The sequence below is a fragment of the Rattus rattus genome, chromosome 11 (assembly GCF_011064425.1).
Source record: "Rattus rattus isolate New Zealand chromosome 11, Rrattus_CSIRO_v1, whole genome shotgun sequence".
Taxonomy (NCBI): Eukaryota; Metazoa; Chordata; class Mammalia; order Rodentia; family Muridae; genus Rattus; species Rattus rattus.
This window is the reverse complement of record NC_046164.1, coordinates 66,732,425-66,753,860: the sequence shown is the minus strand read 5'-3', so window position 1 is coordinate 66,753,860 and position 21,436 is coordinate 66,732,425. Positions and strand designations below refer to the sequence as shown.

General features: G+C 49.5%; 1 protein-coding gene across 1 annotated transcript in view; it reads right to left on the bottom strand.

Moving 5' to 3' along the window:
• The window catches only part of Slc2a9 (solute carrier family 2 member 9), a 110,472-nt gene extending 89,933 nt beyond the window's left edge, over positions 1-20,539 (bottom strand). Inside the window, exons 1-3 of the mRNA XM_032916787.1 lie at positions 20,235-20,539; positions 17,732-17,830; positions 7,281-7,441 (exon numbers count right to left, since the gene is read on the bottom strand). Of these exons, the coding sequence (XP_032772678.1) occupies positions 7,281-7,441; positions 17,732-17,830; positions 20,235-20,348 (374 nt within the window). The 5' untranslated portion in view covers positions 20,349-20,539. The remainder of the gene's footprint in view (positions 1-7,280; positions 7,442-17,731; positions 17,831-20,234) is intronic.
• Positions 20,540-21,436: the final 897 nt, after the last annotated feature.

Here is a 21,436-nt window from a genome sequence, read left to right as displayed (position 1 = left end):
GGTCCTGGCATATTTTGAGGACAGACCTGCGGGGTTCTCTGTGGGGCAGACAGGGGTGAAGAGCGAGGGAGAAGCCACAATTTTTCTCCAGTTCTAGCCTGAACCCTTGCGCTGTCCCCAGTGGTGTCTCCGATGACTTGCAGGAAACGTTAGTCACATCTGAGTCAGACAGGAAGCATTTGCAAACAGGGATGCACCCTGTCTAGTAACTTCATCATATTAAATCTTCCCTTCCCAAAATAACTCCGACCTGACGGCCTCCCGGAGAAGATGGAAAACTTATTCACAAATAATTCCGAGAGCTGACTCCCTGGGGCTCAGAGGCAGCCTTTAATCATCGTTGTTTCCATTTTCTCCCAAGGATGAACATAGCAATGCAAACAAGGGGCATCAGTTTTGAGAGCAGAATCTAATATTCCCTGCATCTCCACCCGTGGTGCCTGACTCACTGCTGGGAGCTTCTCCAGGAGTCTCTGGTCTTCTCTGTGTGACCCAGAAAGTCACCAGCTTCCTGGCAGAAAGGAAAAGCCATAGGCTGGTGGAGAGATTTGGCATCAAGTCCTTGAGAAAGGTTCAGTTTGAGGAGAACAAGGGAAGATCAGGGGAAGCCTGAGGGCCACCTTCTACAGGCCCAGCCTTTATAGGGTCAGGATTGTGGAGGTCCAGCCTCAGTGAGGAGGGACCTGAGAAAGGCGGGAAGAGAGCAACGCAAGTTCAGTGACGGCGAGGAGTCAGAAGTGGATGCCAGCTGTCAGTGCAAGTGCTCTCTCTTTGCCCCAGGATTCTCATCCTTCTTCCTTCTTCTCCTCCTTCCTTTCCCCTTCTCATTCTTTTTCCTTCTCCCGACCAGAGAGCCTGAACCCAGTTTTTTATTTACTAACGTTATATCATTAAGGTTTTGCTCATTATTAATGATTATTTTAGAAATCCTTACACTTACATAAACTCTATGAATCCTGGGTCATTAATTCCAACCTCTGCTTCCTTAAAACAGAAGCTAAACTCGAAACAAAAGCACATTTTCTTACAGTTCTTACACAGACTGTTCTTCACGGGTATCTGGGCTCAGCTCTTGTGGTTTCCTGGTACAGCAGACAGCAGTCTTTAGTAACTGTTCTCATGGAAGAACAGCAAGGTGGCAGACTACTAACGTTCAAATGATTTCTTCACAAATTTTAAAATGTATGCAAGTAAAGCAGCTAGCCCTCTCTAATATCTCTCTAGACATCGCCATCTCCAACCGTTCGAGGAGCTAGGAGAATGATGTACTAACTCTGCATGTGCTTACACATCATCCTCTAAGTCTCTAATCTTTGTTTCCTATCCTAGCAATTTCAAGGCCCCATGTACTCTCCTTCTAATAGCATTCTTTTTAGATCATATACAAGCCTCCCTCTTATGAGATGAACCCATCTATCATTCGCTTGTTTCTATAGATTCCTTCTTTTCCTATCCATGTCTTTTCTTCTTGAGTCCACTTTAGCTCTCTACCCTTGATGTCCCCAAGTTCACCCTGGCTAATTAATGCAGCAGTCGGTGGATCAGAGGGCACATGTGTCTCCTCATAATTCCAAAGTCAAGACCAAGTCTAGCAATGAACTTTTCCTACAAAGGATCCTGCAGGCTTTCATGGCCTCTGTGGTTATATTGTTTCGATCCTTTCCCATGGCTCTAAAGGTCAAGCAGAAGTTCTGTTCCTCATTTTCCAAAGCCTCATGACCACCTCCATTCCTCATTCCCGAGAACCACATCTATCTTGTTTATTATGGTGTGATTATCTCTGAGTAATGGGAGAAGTATATTCCCCAGAAGGAAAGATTGGAAGTAAAATAGAAGAGACAGCAGGTCAGTTTCAGGCCAACGGCAGACTTCTACGGCCTCAGCCTTTATAGGACACATCAGCACACGTGGAAATTGCAAGGATCGAAGGCATGGCGATGCTACAGGGGCACACCTCCCCTTGTGCAGCCATGTCAACCCGAAACAGGATTTATGGGTGGGAGACAAAGGAATACTATTTTGGTTTGCATTTGTAAAGCACTTGCCAGCAGACCCTAGTGAATGGAGAAGCTGTGTGTGCCATTTATCTTCCAGCAACTCTAGGTCTCAATGCCAAGATGGTACCTCACTCTACATCAACCATGTTCTCAATCCTTTCCTGCTTCCCTGGCTTGAATTCTACTGTTCTTCATTTCTTTCTATGTGGTTGATAGAGCTCAGTGGTTAAAGCCCTGTGGGCTTCTGCCAGGCTGAACGTGTTGAAGATCTCATCCAAACTCAAGAGTATCAACCTCCATCACTTTCACTGAGCTTGAAGCTCATTGCTTTGGCTAGGTTGGCCAATGAGCTTCAGTGGATCTATGTCTCTTCCTACGCCCCTAGCTAGAATGAGGTTACAAGAGGTAGCCACCACTCTCAGCTCTCTATGTGGGTTCAGGGGGAATCTGAACTTTGATTCCCATCTTCACCAACTGAGCTGTCTCTCCAGTCCAGCACCTAGCACTTTTAAGGTAAGTATTTAGAAAGAGATTACAGTGCTGGTCTATGCTGACCTTCGATCAGAGAGATTGACAGGAGAAAGGCAGGGCTGAGAGATGGAGAAAAGAGACAGATCAGCTGGGTTTCCTTATGACATTCTGTGAGCTAGATGGTCCAACATAAGCCATGCGTGCCAACAAATTCCCTTAGGAGATTCAGCAAACTTGATTCGGGTTCCATGACGGGCATTCAAAGACTTCCCCAAGTGACATGAGACACTATGTATGTTTATGTAAATTGCATCATGTTCAGCCCTCACAGCTGCTTTTTGGGGTGAATTCTGCTTATCTGTAATCATCTTGGAGGACCAGCTGCCTCTTGACAAGCCTGTTACTCATTCTCAGTACTTACAGGGACCATGAAAGCATGCAGATAAACTTCTCAGACCACCTCTTCATCCCAGTGGCAGCCCGGGGCCTCAGGAATGGTGTTTTTCTTGTTCACAAACCCAAATGTGCTCATATAGTGCCCCAGCCCCATCCTGACACACGGATTGTCTGAGGTCTGATTAAGGATTTGATTTTAAAGCCCATGTGAGTTCTTTTTTGGTTTTACCTATTTCTAGAGGCAAGATTCAGATTCAACAACACATGTAATGAGGACAATTATAACACAGTTTAAAACACACACATGCATGCGTGCACGTGCACACACACACAGACACCCACCCCACATACTGTTCAAGCACTAATGACCCACATCAGGAAGCTTCCATTGTGATCATAGCACTCACATCTCACATGGCTGTGGGAAGGATGGCCATTGTAGGATGAGCATCTTATGCCCAGCGTCTACCTCAATCTCGGTGGCAGCTTTCCCACATGCCACTATTTTATTTCCAGGCTACCGTGAACTCAAGGATAGTTCATGAGCCACCAGCATTAGTGCCCAGAGCTGAGACTGATCCTGTGGCCATATCTATGAACTGAACTCATGCTGTCTTGTGTCAGGAGGGAAAGAGAGGTCTGTGGCTATGCAGAGAAGAGAGGACTCCAAACGAAGGACTGGTTCCACCAGAATTCTCCACAGTCTGAATTCTCTCGGTTGGAAACTCTGGAGGAGGAGGAAAACGTACCCCTGGGGCCTGCCTAAGCTGATGTGGCCCATCTCCTGAGACTGTTCCAGGCCATCCAAGCTTTCCTGTCTCCATTGCTCTAAACATACAGGATTTTGTGAGACTGTTGGGGTTGCAAGTAGCCAGTCCTGCCCCCACTGCTGGAGTTACTAGTATCCAATCCCAACGTGAGCAGAGACCCAAGAACACTGAACTTCTCTCCTAGTCACACCATGGAGCACCCTCTAATGGCACACCCAGGCTTCTGCTGCTGTCCCTCAGCCCCTCACTATGATCTGGGCTTCCTCTCCCTCCCTGAAAATCCGAGGAGATATCCCAGTATTTGGTCAGTTTGGCCAGGATCTGTATTTCCAACCAGCCCTGCTCTCTGCAGCGTAGATGAACCATTGAGCCTCATGGGTCATCAGGTTCATTACTTGTAAAGCAGAACAAACAGCGGTGGATTTCTGAGGTAGCGGACCTGTGGTACATTGAGCACCAGGCTGTAGAGGAGAGTGAAGACATGGTAGCCTTCTCTTCAGCTTAGCTCTTTTTCCTCCCAACAGCTATTTAAGCTGAACATCAATTTGGCCTTGGTTCCCAAAATCAAGGAAAAGAGGAACAGGCGCTGGCCGGAGGCTCAGTGAGCAGCGCCTTCTCTCTGGTCTCAGCAGCATCACCTGGGGCTCCTTGATTGCTTAGAAGTTCAAGGTGTTCAAGATGTTTCCTTTCTTTCTGCTTTACAGCTGCCAGGCTGCTGAAGGTCTTAAACTTATCATCAATCATCTCAGGTTCCGTGCGAGAAAAGCAAATCAGTTAGGAGACGAGGTGGCAAAGTCCAGAATTGGTGACTCGGAGCGTTTGGCCCCCAATCCCAGACACTGTCCTCCATTCTGCTGCTTGGGTACATAGCCTCCTTAAGGAACAGCCTTAAGGCAGGAGTGCGCAGCCAGGTACAAGGTGGGCAGACATCACGGTCCGCAGAGCCTTGAGGCAGGCATGACTGTGTCTAATTGGGGCAAGCAAGAGGGCTGTGGGCAGGTCCAGCATAGGACAGAGGCTTAACAATAGCACCCCAGAGGATGCTGGCCATTGGTGCTATCTGAGTACTACCTCATTGTGTGCCTAGGGCTCAGCAGCCACAGGCCTGACAGTTCTGTTACAGCAGAAGCCCTACCTGACATCCACTTGAAAAGATGGTGCTGTTTCCAGAATGAGCTCAGCCATGTGTGAGCTGAGCCTACCTCTCTGGCCTCCCATGTCCATCCATAGACCCACCAGAGGAGAGCAGACGAAACAGGAGAGTGTGAGAAAGTCTGGAACATTGGGGGAACTCAGAAATCATTTCTCACTGCCCTAGGTAATGAATATGCTTTCCTAGTACTGAAAGCCCCACAGTTGCTGCTCTGGTCCTGGCCCTGGGGACAAGAAAAGCCCTAGAGCTTCATCTTGCTCACTGGGTACCATATACTTTCATAGGCACCACATGGATGCTTCCAGCATGGCCTCCAGAGAACCTTGCTGCGACATCGGTATTCTAAGGAGCTCTTTGTTGGAGACTTTAGGCAGGGTGGGAAGGGATGAGTGGGACCCTTCTTAAGTGTTTCTGTAACTCCAGGTCTGAGAGGTTTTCTGGGACTTGATGGAGCCTTTCTCCAGTTTGTGTGAATGCAAAATAGAGGCCTATGGAGCTACTCTGTATGGATGGCCAGGCGACCACCAACACACGCGCGGTCTGTGTTCACTCAGATGCTTCTCACGCCATCCTCTCCCCACTCCTTCTCTCTGGTACCTGTCACGGTGCCTCAGTGGGAGCCATCATCCTGGGCTGGGAAAAATGAGATGACTCGGCCAAGGTCATCATCTAGTAGTGGGAGACTCGTGCATGATTCAAGTTCGGACATGAAACTGGCCAAGACTGTCTTGTACACACATACACACACACACACACACTCATACACACACACATACACACACACACACACACACACACACACTCTCACACACACCACACACACCACACCACACTCACACTCACACACACACCACACATATACACACACTCACACACACACACACACACACACACACACACACACACACACACACACACACACACACACACACACACACACACACACACACACACACACACACACACACACACACACACACACACACAGCACACACACTCACACACACACTCACACACACATCACACACACACACACACACACACACACCACACACACACCACACACACACACACACACACACACACACACACACACACACACACACACCACACACACACACACACACACACACACACCATACACACACCACACACATATACACACACACACCCCACACACACACACCATACACACACCACACACACACACACACAGAACAAGCACACACACACACACACAACAAACACACACACACTCACACACACACTCATACACACACACTCACACACACACTCACACACACTCACACACTCACACACACACATACACACACATGCACACACACACATACACACACATACACACACATACACACACATGCACACACACTCACACACACACACTCTCTCACACACACACACACACATACATACTTACAGAGACAAATGGATACATAGATATAGACACGACACAGCAGTATGTATCTTTTCATATTGTGAACATTCTGTGAGACACACACACACACACACACACACACACACACACACACCTCTCAGCAACCCCCAAGAGGCTGTTACTAGCAGAGAGGAGACAGAATTCATGTCATAAATAAGTTAGGCATGAGGCAAACAAAATGAAGTGGATCTGATTGGAGAGGGTTTGTTTGGCTGGGGGAACTTAAACTGGCACATGTGTGTGTGTGTGTGTGTGTGTGTGTGTGTGTGTGTTGTACATGAGTGCACTATTGTGTGAATGCATTTGAAAGATAGAAGTCAGCCTCAAGAGTTATTGTTCAGGTACCTTCCGTTGTGTTTTGAGAAAGGGTCTTCCATTGCCTGGAACTTCACCAAGTCCACTACACTAGCTGGCCCGTGGGCTTCCAGGAGCCCTCCCATCTCGGCTTCCCAGCTCGGCCTCTTGTCTCACCACCCCTGGAGTTACAAGGATGTGCCACCGTGCCCAACTTTTTATGTGGATTCTTGGGAATTGAACTCAGTTCCTATACTCACAAGGCAAGTGCTATTCTGACTGAGCCATCTCCCCAACTTAAAACTTGGAGCTTTTGATACTTAATTTACTGCAGCCTTATTGGTGACGGGAACAACCTGAAACTCTCCAAGCGTCTATCAATCCTACTGTGGAAATCATCCTGAATAGCTGACTGTCTTACGAGGATGGTCACTGTGATTCTGTGGAGCAACCTGTAAGACTCTGTTTGGTGTGCTTCAGTTCTCCAGACCCAGACCCATTACTTCCCTGTTCTACTCTGGCCTCTGGGACGGAAGCAACTAGGCATCTTGGTTACCTGCAGCAAACTAGAAGGCCTGGACACTGGCACCCTCGTTCTCCTCCCACCCCTTGCCCTTCATGAGTGAAGTCTTTCAATGAAACTGTGAGACCCTGTTGCCTATGGGGACACTGACAATAATGCAGACTCCTTACAGCCATTATAGAAGGGACTCCCCCCAAATAGAAACAATGCCCCTACCTACCTTCCAAGAAACTTTCCAATCATCTTCACCATCAGTGTTCCCACCAGGCCACCAATCGCGAATATGGACACAGTTACAGACCAGAGCAGGGTCAGGGTATCCGGATCTATGGGCTGTCCATGCCTTCTGTACCAGGTTTCATTGTAAAAGGCCTTGATATACTGGAAGTAAACAATGGGAGGAGTTACTTCCTTCTGCCCCGCCCACTGCTAGATGCAAAACACAAAAGGTCTTTAGGGGCACTCTTGGCATGCTTGGCACCATGCAGAACTCCTCCCTTTATCTCACTGGGTTCCTCTAGCACATCCTGTGTTGCAGGAAGGAAAACTGAGGCTTGAGGTGACAGCATTATTTGGTGAGTCACAACAGGGGAGTCAAACAGATCTGGCTCTAAGCTCTGACTTCACTGCACAGTGACATCAATTTTGAAATGTGTTAAACGTTCACACTTCCGACAAAAGAGCCACCATGCAATAGAGCAAAGCTACATTTCAGGAGAGACAATTGGCATAAAAGAAAAATGTTCACTTGATTGAGTCAAAATTCAAGTTGCTTGTTCTTTAAGAGACACGATTGAAAAATGCCTAGTGTGGTGTCTGGCTCAGTGGGTAAAGGTGCTTTCCACCCAGCCTGAGGGTCTGGGTAAAAGGAGAGAACGGGCCCCTCAAATCATCTCTGGCCCCCATACATGTACCATAGCATACCCACATACAAATAAAGAAATATTGTAATTATTATTATTTTTAAATGAAGATAAGCCACCGAGTGAGTTAAAATATTTGTAATGTATATAGCTACAGAGTAAAAGTCTTCATGATACATAAAGAACTATAAAATATTAATTAGAAAACACATACAGGGGTATAGAAATGGCTCAGCAGCTAAGATCATTCTTCCAGTGGACCCAGGTTCAATACCCAGCACCCACATGGCAGCTCACAACCATCTGTAAATCCAATTCCAAAGGCTCTGACACATTCTTCTGGACCCCTCAGGCAATGCATGCAGTGTTCACAGACACCATATACATATGCAAAACACCCATACACATAAAAATATTTCTAACGTAAAAGAAATAGAACTTAAAATGATCAAGAGACTGTGAAGACCTAAAGCACATGCACACGTCCAATTAGCAATCAACGGACTCAATATCATTAGTCAAAGAGATGTGCATGAAGTCACAGTGAGATCTGTCTAGACACCCTCTCCATCCTCATCACTGCAGCTGTATTTGGGGCAGGGACTGGGTGTGTCTAACGTGCAACAAAGATTGGGTTCATGACGCTCTGCTATCCAAGGACGTTCACTTCCCCAGATATTCATGGTCATACATTGCTACTAGCATGGGCTCACAAACCTTAGTGTGGTTAGCCTAAGTCATTACAGGAGAAGCTTGGGTTTGACCTTCACAGACCTGAGCTCCATGCTTGTAATTTAAGCAGTGTCTTCACTCACAGGATGGAAATGATGACTCTGACCTCTAGGGGCTGACCTGAGAGACTGGTGTCCAGGACTGGAGTGGAGCTCACACAATTGTCACATAGATAAAGATGCTTTCATGCTCAGCTCAGCAGGTCTACTTTCTAGAAAATCCCATTGCACAATTCTTCTACAGGCTGGGGATCTACCTATTCAAATGTCCACGGTGACATTGCTCCTAATAATTAGCCCAAACAAGAAACAACCTAGAGGCTCATTGGCAGAACAGGTAAGCAAACTGCAGAACAATCATAATGGAAAACACTACAGGCACAAACATGAACAAACTATAGCCCCATGCACACAGATGAGTTTCAAAGGACAAAGCCATGGCACTACTATGCACAGTGATGTGAGGCTTCAAGGGGGCAGGATTTATGCTATATCATGAGGGTGAGCAGCCTTGGACATATAGACCTTTACCTAATGCTTCCTTCTCATGCTTTAGGGGAAACTGTCAGCTTCCATTTGAAGAAAACATTCTGCAACCTAAGATGGTCTTCAGGACACTTGTGGTAGTGAGATTCTGGGCCAACTCTGCACCACCCTCATCCTGCATCGAATGTGTGACTATTTCACTGGCTCTACATCCCAAAGGTCGGCCTCATGTCTTTTCCTCTGTCTCTGTCATCTGCTTCCTTACCTAGGGAATCAGATCTCCATCTGCCTTCTGATGCTAAAGCTCTGGTCTTTCTACCTCCAGAGACTTTGAAAGCCAATGAAGACAAGTCTATCACGACGACAAGAAAAGCTGTGACTATAGAATCCAGCCACATGACAGAGACCTGGGGAGTCAAAAGGCAAGTAGACCTGGTTCAAGCTGGACTATGGACAAAGGAAACACAAGGTGCATAAGCTGGAGATCATGTATGGACATAAACAAGCTGCATGTGGCCTGGTGGGCCTGAAGGGTGGCCCAGCTCAGGAGCAAAGCTGTAGATCAAATCAGGGGCTGGCTATGACTGGCTTACTCACTGCTATATGTGTGCAGTTAGTCCTGTAGCTCCTAGAGGGTTTGAGTGTGGATGGACAGCTGTGATTTGTTGTTTGGGGTGTTCACTGTAGGTATAGCTTGAAGGTTCATTCAGCATTAGGAGAGGATGAAGGTGGGGTGGTGAGGAAGCATCTGCATTTGGTACAAGATTATGAGCTGACAGAACCTCATAAGGAGTTCTGACTATAGTTTAAACTGCAAAGAAATTCCCTAAGAGGCAGCAGGTAAGGGAAAGACACCAAGTGGAGAGTTGACCACCTTGAGTCCAAGACTTGCTTGCACCTTTGAGTTCTTTTTGTGATTTTTGGCATGGCCTGATGCAACAGAAGTTTCATGTCTCTGGACAGTGTTCTTAGGGCCAAGGACTATGTTCTATTTGTATCTTTGCCACCAATCTGCTGGGTGACTGAACGGGTTACTTAACCTCTCTGAACTTGAGGTCCTGCAACTCATGTCATTGCCCATTTCAAAGATTTACTGTGAAGATTTGAAGGAAGAAAATAAAAGACCCTGAGTCCTTAGAGTCCCGCCATAGAATCCAGGCAGAGGGAGCTGGTGGTGGAGGAATCAATATTATATTTGTAGGTCTGTAAAATAAGAGAGGTCTACACATATTTGCTTCTGAGGTCTGAGAATCTATAAATAATTCACCACTACCTCCCAGCCTAAGAACCCAAGGGCCATGCTTTGGCAATAAATTGAACTCTACAATTCTCCTCCAAAGGATGGCAGGAAATGCCAGGCAATGCACACACATTACCTTGCAGCTTGGTTTAACATGCATTCATCTACAGTGACTCTCGGGGGTACCATAAATATGCACAGAAATAGAGTACTCTGTGGGTGGTCCAGAGGACTCAAGTGTTGCCTAACAGAGCCCGACGCACCTGAGGGGCTTGTAAAGAGTCAGTACCCACAATGCTCTTGGCAAGGCTCCTTGTCATAAGCTCAACAGGGCCACCTCATGTCACCTGGTTCCCCACAGCAAAGTGGCATGTTGTTCACAATGTCTCAATGTCTCAATGGCATCCCCTGCCCTTTGTAAACAAAAATAGTTTCTAGATTCGTCTGGTTTCTTCACACCAACACTGTCTCTTCCTCCATGTTTCTCCACCTGTCATCTGCCTTTTGTCAGCTGTCCTGGTTTGCTAATTATAGTGGCCACTGGCCCCATCCTACTGAGCAAGGGCTCCCTCAATGCATAATGACACTGTGGTCTTTATTTACTTCTGTCAGTCATTGGCCTTACCAGTTCCGCTCAAAACCAAACCACACCCAGCGGAGACCCAGTGCTCCCAATCTAAAAAAACACAGCAGCTTCTTAGAGACAAATTAGAAGTGACAGCCCTGAGTTAGAGATGTGCAGTACACTGTGAAAAACCCCATGAGGGAGACTTACCAGTGCGTGGAAGGATGCTCATTACATAAATAAGACACTGGTGGAGGATGGGGGGGGGAGTGCACAGAGGGAAGGAGAGCCTCAGGAAATAGCCTATGTGCTGACATGTTGAAAAGCAGGTTTACATGGAGGCTTCCCAGGGGCCTCTGGGAAGAACCCAGGCTTTGACTGTTGGGATGATCGAGCAGGCTGTCCCAGGCAGCTGCTCGACCCCATTTCATTAGCACCATGAGGTTATTACCCTGGCATGATCTATAGACAAACAGGAGACGTGGTCTCGACCCATGGAAACGATTCATGCTGGGAGCTCTGTTATTACATCTCTGGCTCTTTTCCTGAGCCCGCTGCTTTTACAATGGCCAAACAAGATGAGGTGAAAGCAAGAAAGGGGCTGGGAAGTGGAGCTATGGGGAGGAGAGCCTTGGGTTTGGAGGTGCCCCATTCCATGAGCCTTCCAGCTGTTTCTGGTACAGTGTCTCACAAAACCCAGCACCCACAGCTAATCGAGCATCTCTGCTTACACTCGCCTTTCTCTTGACTGCATCCTTCTTGGTGGCTCTTCTTGGAAGCTCCCACAGATGTCATTCTGCTCAGTTCTGCTCTTCTTGGCTCAGTGTAGTGAAGGACAAAAGGGGCTTTGGCAGGTGCCCTGCTGACAATGTCACTCTACCCTGGACCAGCCCTTCCTGCCCAATGACAAAATACTCATTTCAGCCCCCCAGAGAGCTGTGTGTGGAGCTCAGACACACACAGTTGCAAGGTCTCCATCCAGCCCTCCCTGGCCTCTCTGAGGAGTCCAGGCATGGGGAGACCACATGAACCAAGGCCTATCTCCCCCTGCCCTCCTGCTCATCAGACTTTTCCAGCAGTACTACCAAAGCCAGCCCCTGAAGAGCTGCATTCTCCTCCTTAAGGTCAATGCTTAACCAGTATGAATCTGAGGCCGTTTGCCATGTGCCAGAGCAGCACCTTCAGCCTCTCTGCATGGCTGCCTGAGAGTCTATGCAGTGTTCAAAGACATCCAATTAGCATGTAAATTAGTCTCAGATTCTGCAGCCTTCGACCAGGATATCCAAATGCTTTTGACAGACGTGTAGTTAGGCCGATGGATAGATGATTCACAAAGACGGATGATAGATGTGGTTACTGGAAACAAACAAACAAAAAGACACAGGCCTGGGCAATCACCAAAAATCTGGCAAGAGGGCGAAATCCTGGGAAAGGGACATCCAGTAAGTCTTCAGTCCAAACTGAGTGCATGCCTTTAATCCCAGCACTTGGGAGGCAGAGGCAGGCAGATCTCTGAGTTAGAGGCCAGCCTGGTCTACAAAGAGAGTTCCAAGATAACCAGGGCTACACAGAGAAATTCTGTCTCAACAAAACAAAACATGACTTCAGTCCATGTTGGACATTACACAGTTTAGACTATGAACTAACCATTCAGTCAGCTAGTCTTCTGCCAGAGACTAATACACCATGCACCTTTACACTGACTTAGACTCTCAATTAGCCAATAATCTCTGGCCCACTACTCGTTTTCGTAAATAAAGTTTTATTGGCACACAGTCTTACTTATTTGTTTACATATTGTCTCTAGTGACTTTCTCGCCATAAAGGCAAAGTTGAAGAGTTGCAAAAATAATTATATGGCCTTGCTAACCCATATATGTGGACATTTACAAAAAAATGTGTGTTAATCCCTATAGCATGTCACCCTAGGAGAACAGAAAGATGGGTCACTAGATAACTAGACCTGGCTCTGAGTGTCATCTGTGAACACAACAGAGGCAATGTCTGAATTCTTTCACAGGGAAGACTCACACTTGATAGTAATTTCAGTGGGAGAGAGAGGTCTAGGAAACATGTTTTACAACCACCAAAATTACCTTGCAAGATGTAAAACAAAAGAAGAGAACGTCTTTTAGAAGCCTTATATTTATCTTATCTGAACAGAACACATTTTCTGTAAATGCTTGCTTTGTGTTGGGTCTAGTTCTAGTTGGAGGCATGGCAGAAGCAGTAAGATCCGTGTCTTCGTGAAGCTTAAATTTTAAAAACAGGAAGAAAGACCAGAAGCAAGGGTATACTTATTATCTTGGGGGGTTTCAAATACTACAAGTACTACAAGGGGAAATAATTTGAGTGAAGAACTAGAGAGGTTTAGAGGCGTGCTGTCCCCTGTGAGCAGGTCAGGGAAGGTGTTGCTGAGGAAGACACAGTTGAGAAGCAACGGCAGGTAACCATGGTGATAGCGCAGGCTACTTGAAAAAGAACCTTTGAGCCCCAAACAACAGAAACTGCAAAGGCCCTGTGGTTCCAGCATGTGCCATGTCTGAAGGACAGCACCAAGGGTCAAATGGGTGAAGAAGCATAAAGGGAACACCTTGTGTTGAGAACAGTGCTTGGTAGGAACCGGACTCCCCAGCTGAGCGGTCGCACACATCTATGTGGAGTCTATGTGTGGTGTACAGGCTGCTGGGCTTTGGTGCACCTGAATCCATCAAACATCCCTTTGGTCTTTGACTGGAGGAGAAACTGTTTGGATTGGGGTGGAAACAGGGTAGCTGGTTAGAAAATGGTTCCAGGGGCCTGGCTACAGACAGAACTGGGGAAGGCGTTGTTGGCGGCCATCATGGTCATCAATTGTGTCCTACTGAAGCCTTCCATGCCTCACACAGTAGGTTCAATGGCTAACGGCAGTGACAAGGTCCTGCAGGGTCACGTACAGTCTAATGTGTCACATTGCTCTCCCGGGCCTGTGGGATCCCTCAAAGGTAGAGCATCAAGTGGCTCGTACACGCCCTGCTCTGCTCACACCCCCTACTATGAAGTGACCTCAGACCCTCTGTGGACACATGAAGCCACATGGGTGCTCTCTCCAAAGGAGCACACAGTCAGATTCTGGGAATCCCTGAAAGCAGGGTGGATGTGTTTGTTTAGGGTAATGGCATTCGGGGAGAGTTTAGAAAGATGGCCACCCCTCTGGAACCTAGACGTTTTAGCCTTCCCCAACTTCAGTTTCTTCTATCAAATGAGGTTTGCTGAGGCTCCTGAAGATGGAGTATGAAGGACAGAAGGGACAGTCCCTCACATTGGCCAGCTCAAGGGCGTGTGTGTGTGTGTGTGTGTGTGTGTGTGTGTGTGTGTGTGTGTTGTGAGGGAGAGAGAGAGACAGAGAGAGAGAGACAGAGAGAGATTACAGTCATTGTCTTCATTCCAGGCTTCCAAAAATTAAAAAAAATAATGAAATAAAATAAAACAAAGAAGTTTTAAAAACCTCTTAAGGTTGAGTCTAGATGACAGTCGGGGCCAGGGTCAGCTAGTATGTGGACTGGTCAAGCAGCAAGACACCGGCTACCCCCTAGTAAGCAATTGAAGCATGGATTCCCTCTCAGTCTTGTCACCTGGACCACAAGCCCCTGACCCATCACTGAAGCTGGTGACAAGGGATCAGGAGTCAGTGCAGAGCTTGAGATCGCTGTCCACCCTGAGTGGTGGACAACTCAACTCTTCTCTCACAGCGCCCCCTGGTGGCCACATCTGTCATTCTCTCTGAACATCTCAGCCCTAGTCGTTCTTTCCCTGGACTGCCTTTGCCTTCACAAGATCCCTGTGCCTCAGCCTCCTGCCATGGTCCTATCTGCACAAGGCTCCTTCCCTTGGAGAGTCAGCTGTGTTCCCAGTCCCTTTGATGGCCTCAGTGCCCCTCTACTGCTACCACAGGGCAAAACAGGATACCAGGGGCCGTGGGACCTGAGCGGGGTGTCTCCACTATTTTTCCATCTCCCAGCTAGTTCAGGTGAGGCCTCACTCTGCTCCACTGACGCTAATCCACAGAGAAGCTGGGATTCCCACTTCAAGCCTGCTGTTTCCAGCTCCAGGGAGGTCTGACCTGGAAAGACATCCCGAATGAGCTTGGCCCTCAGTCTAGCTCCTCTCTGGGGCTCACAGCTTGGTCAGTGTATGCCTTCCACAGATGGCCCAGCTCTCGGCTCTACTTCCCCATCTCTACCTCCCTAACTATACCCCAACAGTGAGCCTAGTCTCCTCAGAACTCCCTAAATAGACTGGATCCTTCCACAAACCTAGGCTCATGGCTGCATTCAAGCCACCTCTTCCTGCCTTGGAATGACTTGGGTGTCTGTTGCTGCTCCTGGTGTTGGGGACCTCCAATACCTGACAATGGGTCTATTCCTCTTTTTACCCTGGCATCTGGGCACACAATGGTGCTAAGGTAAAAGTCCCATAATGCAACACAAGTTATTTGACAAACACAAACATCAGGCCTTTGGGCAGAACAAGAAAATGGGTTGTGTGAACCAAGACACTTCCTGGTAGAAATGTGGGGGTGCTGCTCTGAGTAACAATGAAAGCAGCATTCATATCTCTGGTGGATCGTGCTTTAACAGCGCACTGTTCCTTCCAATGGGGCCAAGGACAGAGTGTAGGTGGCAGCGAGTCCCAGGCTGTAGCATCCTCAAAGTCTGCCTTGGGGCAGCTGTAAGGGTGGAAGAATAGCCACTCCTGTGTTATGGACTCTCCTTCCGTGCTCACCCCCATCCCTCCCCGGCCATGCCAAGTGCCCCCAGGCTTTAAGAACCTGGCACTGGCAGCCAGTGACTGGGTTCAAAAGGTCATAGGCTGGATTCAGACAGACCTAGGTCTGGACCTCAGCACTGCCTTTTCCAAGCTGACCCTGAGCAAGTTGCTGTTTCGTTGTGATGGAATGAAGGGAAGTAACATCAATGGATTAAGTTCCGTTCGTCCATCACCACATTCCCATCTTGAAGTCTCAACCCCCTGCATCTCCCCTCCTGAAGCTGCTGTATCTCCCTAGTGCAAGGTCGCACTCCTCAGCTGCAGATCTGAGCCATGTTTCTCTTCCTTGCTGTCTTTTCTGTTTTCAGTCTGTGTGGGGTTTCTTGGGTCTCACTGTTTTCTCAGTGTTGGGGGCTGAACCTAGGGCCTCACCTGTGTTAGGCAAGTAAGCGTTCTATCACCAAGCCTTGATCCCAGCCGCCTCTGCTTTCTACCTCTTCTCCCAACCCACCTCCTCATTCCCCTAGGGGTCTGGCAAGTCACAATAGCCTTCACTATTACCAGAATATTGACATCCCTATGTAGGCCTTGTGTGTTTTGGTTCTCCAGCTTCTGCCTCTGCCCCTGCCCCTGCTCCTGCCTCTCCCTCTGCCCCTTTCTCTCCCTCTGCCTCTGCCTCTGCCTCTGCCTCTGCCCCCTGCCCCTGCCCCTGCCCCTGCCTCTGCCCCTGCCCCCTGCCCCTGCCCCCTCTGCCCTGCCCCTCCCTCCCTGCCCTGCCTCTCCCTCTGCCCCTTTGCTCTCCCTCTCCCTCTGCCCCTTTCTCCCCCTGCCCCTGCCCCCCTGCCCCTGCCCCTGCTCCCTGCCTCTCCCCCTCTGCCCCTGCCTCTCCTCACCGGAAATGCTTCCCACCTGCACAGGACCCAGCTCAAGGGTCACCTCCTCCCGACTGTCTTCCTGATTCCCAGCATCCTGCATGGGATGAGGACTCAGTATATATTTGTTGAATGAATGACTGCTCTTTCCTGTGGTTCATGGGTCAGTGATGTCACACTACTCCAGGTTCACATCTCACGTAGATCTGAGTTTCACAAAGGCCCCACCCTCTTGGGCGAATGCCCTGATGAACCTTCCAGACGAACCAAGAGTCCATATCCCAAGTTGAATTCAGGTAAGTCAGAGTCTCATCTTGAAATGACAGAGTCAAAAGACCCAGGGAGCTGCAGACAGCTGGGAGTTATTTTCTCCAGCAGCCTTTGGGATCAGAACCGAGTTTTGAGATAACTTGGACAGCTTCTCAAATGTCAGCAGTAACTCAAGTTTTACAACCAGATTTGCCTTGGCGCTGATGGAGCCTGCATCCCTGTGGTACCCGTATCCTTTTGGAGACCCACCAATCTTGGCTCCCCTACATTTGACACAGGAGAATGACGGCACTCAAAGCAATGCCCAAAAAGGTACCAGAGACACCAACAGCCTGGCTTCTATTGGCTCAGGCTGCCCCCAACATGCCTGCCCAGTACTCCAACCAGCTGAAGCTCGCAGCCTTTCCTCAGGTTTCTCTAATTTGGCAGCCTCTCGGGCCTCACCCTCCCTCCACCTGCAAGTCTACAGTCAGCATCAGCCTCTGCCCGTCCCCCCCCCCCACAACCTGCCAGGAGCTGGCAAAAAAAAAACCTGGCCTCTGGCAGACCTTCTCCTGCTACCAGCAGAGAGCCTGGAATTGATCTCAGGCTGAAACAGGAACCAAGGGTGAGTCATAGAAGGTGGCTCTGAGTGTGGATAAAATTTAAATTAAAAAGGACAAGTCAAAACATAGGAGTCTGTGTGCTCCAAGCTCCTAAAATCCTTGCAAGCACAGCACGGTCTGTACTGAAAGATACCTCAGTTCTGTGACAACACACACACACACACACACACACACACACACACACACACACACACACACACACACACACACATTTCTACTGTCACTGTTTTTGCTGGTCACCCCCATGTGGGCGCAGCGCCCTCTGGCGGGCATACAGCGCGGACACTCACCGGCGTGGGCGCGTTCACCACGGAGAGGTTGTACCCATAGAGGAAGGAGGACCCGAAGGCTCCCACGAGAGCGGCCACGATGAGCGAGCAGGACCAGTTCTGGGAAGGGAGAAGAAGGAGTCAGAATGGGATGCCTCTGAACTGGAAGGCAGTCCAGAGGGAAATTCAGGCGGGAAAAGAAGCAGATGGGTGTAGGGTGCATGCGGCGAGGCAGAGTTCCCGCCCTGAAGCCCCACGGTGCAGCTCTCTTCCTGCAAGGCAGTCTGAGGGGCTCCACCCCCTACTCCCTTAGCAGGTCTTTGCTGGATGTGGCCGCCGTCTGATCTAGTAGGAGCAAAAAGTGCTAGCAGCAGGGTTCTAAGTGCTTTCTTTGTTCTTCCCTGAATCCCTTGTCAGTCCAGTTCCATCCAGTGTCACCGAGGAGGTGTGCAGAGCTGTCCCTGGTGCTGCCTGAGGAGCAGTTTGGAGCTGAGCTGGTGCCCATTGCAGGACAAGGCTCCCTACCAGCACAGCTGAGGCTTCTCCTGGGTCGGAGATGGCGGATAGTCAAACAGCTGCACGCTCGTGTGCATGTGCAGAGAGAGACGCAGGCAGGGCTCATGCTGAGAATATGAGCTCTGCATTCAGGTACTCCTGTCCCAGCCTTATCCAAGATGAGCACAGGCTGGACCTGGCCATGCTCACATACACCTGGGACTTAGGTGAAGGAAGGCTGACCAGCTGGTGCCAGCTAGGGGACTGGAGAGCTGACACAGACCTGGGGTCTGGTGGAGGGAACCAGGGACTCTTGCAGCCACCACGTAACATATCTGTGTGCATGGGCATGTGTAGGTGTTAGGTCCTGTGCACCCCACTCCCTATCCCTGTGCTAAGACAATGTCAGGTTTAGGGAACAAGATCAGGCACATTATAGTTTGGGAAATTGCAGTGGCCCCTAACAACTCTATGCTCTGCCCTTAGTCTTGTCTTGCTAGACTCTAGCACCATAGAGTAGTGGGCATCTAAGCAGAGACTAGAAGTTTCTGGGGTTTGACTTGTCCATCTGTAAAATGGGCTTTTAATAACAGTACTGCTGCCTAAATATCATTGGGCTGCTAGACACAGCCAGTTTGAAAGAAAAGAAAGCAAGGAAGGAAGGAAGGAAGGAAGGAAGGAAGGAAGGAAGGAAGGAAGGGGGAAGAGAGAGGGGAGGGGGAGAGAGAGATCCTCTTTTACTTCCTCTCTTTACTTCCCTCTGGTTCACCCTCTGCCAAGACAGACAATCTTAGCTCTCCCCACCCAAAGTCCTAGAGGCTCTCTCATTACCCGAGACCCATTGCCAAAGCCCCTACCTCTGAAAAGCCTCCTGAAAGCCACCCATGTGCCTCCCCTCATCTCTCATATTTATCTCTGATTCAACTCTGGATCCTAACCCCGTAGCTTCCACAGTATAAGCTTTGGCCGGTCACATGGCCACTCCTTGACCAGCTTCCTCATCTTCACAATGGGAGTGGTCACAGAATCCACATCGTAAGGGGATTGCACAAGAAGAAGAGAACTGGCACTGGCACGTGTCCTGTGTCAGGTTCCGGAGGGTGGGGCTTCTCCTGAGGGCTGGGGCTATGCTGCGTGTCTCCTGAGTCTGGTGCAAGCCTGCTGCTGAGGCAGCCCTGGGTAGGTGCTGGTGGCATGGTGGAAGATGAGGTGGGGTCGTCACTTCAGGAATAGGCATTGCCAAACGAAACAGCTCCGAAAGCACCAGTGGGAGTTTGAGTCGAACAGGATTCACTGAACAGATCTCTCTTAAAAAGTACTCCATCCCCATCATCTTTTCTCCTTTGAGAACCATCCAGGTCTGAGCTCAGAGACCATTTCCCCTGAACTGCCTGGCACCAGCTATATTGAGCCTCTGTTCTAGACCCTGCCTCCTCCCCCTGGCTCTCAAGTCTGAGCTTCTTAAGGGTGGACTGTTCCCATCACGTCTGGAAGTGTCCTGGGAGGCAAGGGAGAACGGCAAATGGAAGTCATCTCCTGCCTCAGCCGCTCTTCTGGGGGAGAGGGTGGCTCCCTGCTTCTCTGTGACCTGTTGGTTCACTGTTCTTGTGTAGCCTGCCCCCACTTCTTCCGACTGGTTACACACACACACACACACACACACACACACACACACACACACACACACACACACACACACACACACACACACACACTTCCCACTGATCCCAGGAAGAAAAAAACCTGTGACTGAAAGCATTACTGTTTGTGCCTGCCTTAGGAAAGAAAAGACGGCCAGCCCTGAGCAAGCGTGAGGCAGTTGTCCACCAGAACCTCATCCTCGGTGCTGTAACAGGATGCCAGGGGTGGTAGAGAGCGAAGCGCAACAGGAGGGAGTACAGAATTCTAACTCCAGCCTTCCTGCTCCCAGGTGCCAGGCTCCGCGGCTGCCAGACAGGGGCTGAGCGCCACCCCGCAGCAGCCACCCAGGCCTGCACTTCCCACAGGACAGAAGCCACTCTGCATTTACCTTTGTCCTCCTCCGCCGCCAGCCCCGGCGCCCCACAGGCGGCCCCACAGGCGGCTCCCCAGGGCCACTGGTGTCATGTATCAGGGAAGCTAGGGCAAGCTCCCTGGCATCCATGTTTTTTTTTCTTCCTGGCTCCAGGACCCTGGACTTGCCAGGGCATCTCTGCAGTGAGGAGGCAGAGTCCACAGGAAGGAGGGCAGAGCAGGAAGTGTGGCTATGCGATCATGCCTGAACAGGAAGCCAGCAGCGTTGCTCCCCTGCTCCTAAGCAACTAGGGCAGCTGCTCTCCCCGTAGTCACACCCAAGGTTTCTTTGGTTTCGTTTTGTTTTGTTTGGCTCCCCCACCCCACCCCACCCCCCACACACACGCTCTCTAACAAGGCCAGAACTCTGAGAACTCTGGTTGGGGCAGCCAGCACGAACCCCAGAGAAACCTCCTAAGAGTTAAGGCCAAAGGTCACTCATTGGCTTTCTCCTTAGAAGCTGGGTACGTTCCAGTGCTGACTCTTCCTCTTAACTGTGTCCATGGGCAAGTCTTGAGAGTGCTCTGAGCTTGCATTCTGCCAGGGCAAAATGAAATATTGATCTCTCTCTAATTGTCCTGCAGAGTCAGTTCTGCTGCTCAAAGAGCAAACGGGCAGAGCGGCGCGCAGCAACGTCGGGCGGTCCCAGCGGTCCCAATAAAAACATAAAGAGGCGATGGCCTTGTACACACCGGGATAGCCTGAGAATCAATTCACTCTGTGGCCAGTTTGCTCCAGGGTCAGTCAGAGAAGTGTCTTCAGTGAGCCGCAGTCAGAACAGGCTGCATGAACTCTGTGCTCTGAGAGGCTGAGAGGGGACAGAAGTGGACTTGATGGATGAAGAATGCGTAGGAGGTGAGGGGCAGGGTTCAAGTCCCCACACAAGACTCTGAGAAACTGTGTGTAGTAGAAAGAACACATGGAGATAAAGAATGTGAGAGGGGAAACTACTGGGGACATGATTGTCCCGTGCACCCGAAGGCATCCAGTCCCAGAGGAGACAGTGCTGTCTTGTGTAATGCAAGGAGACAATGCTGTGTGTGTGTGTGGGGGGGGGGGACCAGGAACCACCCCGGGCAAGAGAAACCAGCCTTAGTTCTCAGCCAGGGATTCACAGAGCTCAGGTGATTGCTTAACCTGCTAGTCATCAGTCAGGGACACCTCCTGCAGGCATAGATA